At 49.5% G+C, this 4062-nt stretch overlaps 1 protein-coding gene across 1 annotated transcript; it reads right to left on the bottom strand.

Moving 5' to 3' along the window:
- Positions 1-773: 773 nt before the first annotated feature.
- Positions 774-1223, bottom strand: LOC147970947 (uncharacterized). The gene has a single exon (XM_087523737.1). It carries the CDS (start codon positions 1221-1223, stop codon positions 774-776), a length of 450 nt encoding a protein of 149 aa, XP_087379863.1.
- Positions 1224-4062: the final 2839 nt, after the last annotated feature.

The following is a 4062-nucleotide window of genomic DNA, read 5'->3' as shown; positions in this document are numbered from 1 at the left end:
ACAGCCGACAACTCGTCGATCCAGCATCCGGCTGAGCGCTCCAGTGGATCGACCAGTCGGGGTTTGATGCCGGTGAGGATGAGGCCGTTTGCTCACTCGACTTGGCCATTTGACTGCGGATTGATAGCGGACACTAAGTCTAGTCGGATGCCTTGCGTCGCGCAGAAACGAGCCAATGCACCTTTGGCAAAGTTTGTACCATTATTGGCGATGATGTTCTGTGGTACACCATATCGGACGGTGATATCAGCAATGAAAGTTACAACAGTCGGACCATTTAGTTTCTTGATTGGCTTTGCTTTGATCCACTTGGTGAATTTGTCCATGGCAACAAGCAGATGGGTCATGCCGCCACGTGCTGTCTTGAATGGTCCCACCATGTCCAGCCCCCAGGCGGCAAAAGGACAGGTAAGGGGAATGGTCTTGAGTGCAGAAGCCGGCAGATGTTGCTTAGAGCTATTTTTCTGGCACCCCTTGCAATGTTTGACCAACTCCTTGGCGTCCTCCATGGCAGTCGACCAAAAGAAACCATGGCGGAAAGCCTTGGCAACAAGGGATCTAGAGGCCGCATGGTGGCCACACTCGCCTTGGTGGATATTTTTGAGGATTTCTTGGCCCTTTTGTGGTTCTACGTAGCACTGGAAGACTCCACTCACGCTGCGTGTGACAAGCTCTCTATTGATTATTGTGTAGGCTCCTGTGCGGCACTGTACCTGCCAGGCCGAGATCTCATTAGTCGGCAGCTCTCTGTTTACTAGGAAATTGAGGATGCACTATGCCCAGGATGGTGCTTGGACTTCATCCACTGTCATTACGACCACTGGTAGTAGGGCGGTTGGGTTGGGAGGCGGCTGGGTGGAGTCGGCCGCCACTTGCTGCATTGATGGAGTCCCCGGGCCAACTGCTGCAGCCCCCGGGTAGGATGCGACTGCTGCAGTCCCCGTGCTGCCTGCCGAAGTCCCTGAGCCGACTACTGCAGCCCCTGAGTCGAATCCGACTGCTTCGGGAGCAGTCGGCATGAAGATGGACTCGGATTCTGGGGAAGGCTTGATAGACGGCTTGCGGAGGCGCTGAAGGGAAACGCCGACTGCTATTGCATGGCGGGTGGAGCCGATCTGTGCCAAGGCATCAGCTTGCTCGTTGTCGTTCCATGGCACGTGAAGGAACTCGCACCACTCAAAGTATCCGCTGATCTGTAGGACGAGGAAGCGGTAACTTGCCATATTTGCATCCTTGGCATCCCAGTCGCCGGACGACTGTTGGACCACCAAGTCTGAATCGCCATAGCACAGGATCCGGCGGATGCCGATTTTTTGGCCATCCGGAGTCCGTGTACTAGCGCTTCATACTCGGCCACGTTGTTGGAGGCGGCAAAATGAATTTACAATGTGTATCTTAGCTTGTCGCCCTTGGGAGAGGTGAGGAAAACGCCGGCTCCCAAGCCGGTGCGCATCTTCGAGCCATCAAAGTGCATCCGCCAATGAGTGGAGTCCAGAGCTAGCCGCAGGTACTGGGTCTCGGCCCAGTCGACGAGGAAGTCGGCCAGTGCTTGGGACTTTATGGTGGTGCATGGCTGGTAGAAGATGGTTTAAGGGGCCAACTCGATGGCCCATTTGGCCACCCGGCCTGATGCATCTTCGTTGCCTATGATTTCAGCAAGCGGGGCAGTGCAGACAACCGTGATTGGGTGTTCTTGAAATTATGACTTCAGCTTTTTGGCGGCAAAGTGCACGCCGTAACACATCTTCTGGTAGTGGGGATAGTTCTACATTGAGGTCGACAACACCTCGCTCAAATAGTACACAGGCCTCTGAACCGGCTGTGCTCTGCCGGCCTCTGGTCGTTCCACCACAATGACAGTGTTGACCACCTGGCTGGTGGCGGTGATATAGAGGTACATGGGTTCTTTAACAACCGGGGCCGCTAGGACAGGCTGCATAGTCAGCATCTTCTTCAGCAAGAGAAAGGCCTCGTCCGCCTTGTCGTTCCACTCGAAGTGAGTGGTTTTCTTCATTAGTTGGTATAGGGGAAGAGCCTTCTCACCCAGCCGACTGATGAAGCGGCTGATGTATGCCAAGCAGTAGGTGAACTTCTGGACATCTCAGAGGCGGGTGGGTCTCTCCATCCTCTCAATGGCTTTGATCTTCACAGGGTTGCACTCAATGCCGCGCTTTGAGACCAGGAAACCAAGGAGCTGGCCGGCTGGTACCCTAAAAACGCACTTCTCTGGGTTGAGCTTGATCTGAAATCGGCGCAGATTATCAGAAGTTTCCTTGAGATCTTCCAAGAGGGTACCACGCTTCTCCGTCTTCACCATGATATTGTCTACATAGATGTGGGCATTCCTGCCGAGTTGCTTGAGTAGGCACTTTTGCATGCAACGCTGAAACGTGGCACCGACATTTCTCAAGCCGAATGTCATAGTCAGGTAGCAGATGGCTCCGAATGTTGTGATGAAGGCAGTCTTCAGGCGGTCGGCCGGGTCCAACTTGATCTGGTGGTACCCTGAGTAGGCATCCAAAAAACTCAGCAGCTCGCATCCGGCTGTGGAATCTATCACATGGTCAATCCGAGGAAAAGCAAACGGATCTTTGGGGCAGGCTTTGTTGAGGCTGGTATAGTCAATACACATGCGCCACTTATTCTTCTTCTTCTTCTTCAGTACAAGGACTGGGTTGGCAAGCCACTATAGAAAAAATACTTCCATAATGAAGCCGGCTGCTAGAAGTCGGGCTATCTCTTCACCAACAATTCTTCTCTTCTCTTCCGACAGTCGGTGGAGGGGATGTTTGACTGGTTTGGCATCAGATCTGACATGTAGCTTGTGCTCGGTGAAATCTTTCAGAACACCAGGCATGTCTTTGGGAGACCACGCAAAGATGTCCCGACTCTCACGAAGGAAATCGACGAGCTCGCTTTCCTATTTGTTGTCAAGGTTGGCCCCTATGACAGCGTGCCTCTCCGGGTGCTCGGGGTCCAAGGGGATCTTATTTGTCTCTTTGGCCGGCTGGAAGGAGCCCTGGGCCTCTGACTCTTTGGGATCTGGCGACAGTTCCGGCTGCTTGCCAGCCATGGCCACCACTCGGTCCAGGAGCTTCTTCTTAGCAGCAATCTTGAGAGAGACACAAGAGACTCTTTGTTATTTGGTTGTAGGGTTGCTTGAGAGAGACCATCTTCATCCTACGCCTCCCATGGATTGATAAACCTTAGGTCATCCACTTGAGGGAAATTTTCTACTGTCCTACAAACCTCTGCACTTGGAGGGCCAACAACGTCTACAAGAAGAAGGTTGTGTAGTAGACATCAAGTTCTTTTTTGGCGCCGTTGCCGGGGAGGTGAGTGCTTGAAGGTATATCTTTAGATCTTGCAATCGAATCTTTTTGTTTCTTGTTTTAGCACTAGATTAGTTTATAAAAGAAAACTACAAAAAATGGAATTGAGTTTGCCTCATACGCTTCATCTTTTTAATATCTTTCGTGAGAATGATGGAAAGGAAAATTGTGCTCAAGTGTTAGAAGAAGAAGTCTATAAAATGTTTGGCACTAAATCTTTGAATGATGAGCATGATTACAATGTTGTTAGTATGAACTCCTTGAATATCCATAGTACTAATGATGATTGCACTAGTCATGATGCAAATGTCTCTTATAAGCATGTCAACTTTTGTGGAATATATAGAGCCTGCAAGTACACACCAATTAGGGAAAATAGATTTGCAAGAGGCATAAGGATTTGGAAACTAAATGGTTGCAAGAGAGGCTAAATGTTTGTGCTGAAAATTTAAAATTCCTTCGCCATACTTCTGAACTTTGCAATGAACATGGTCATTTAAATCTCCGATGCAAATTGTTCCATGATCGTATCGTGTCCAAAAATTGTGATGATTTGATTTCCCTTGCACATCATAATGAACCTAGTTTGCTTTTGGGTTATGAAGAAATGAAACATGTGACTAAGCATATTCCAGAATATAACCTTGAGAAATTCCTCGATATTGATCTAGAAGAAATTCTTATGTATTGTGCGCTGAATTGTATTGAAAATCCTTATATTGCCAATTAC

The sequence above is a fragment of the Triticum urartu genome, chromosome 5A (assembly GCF_056163025.1).
Source record: "Triticum urartu cultivar PI428250 chromosome 5A, HENAU_Tu73, whole genome shotgun sequence".
In the NCBI taxonomy this organism is placed as follows: Eukaryota; Viridiplantae; Streptophyta; class Magnoliopsida; order Poales; family Poaceae; genus Triticum; species Triticum urartu.
This window is presented reverse-complemented; position numbering and strand designations above follow the sequence as displayed.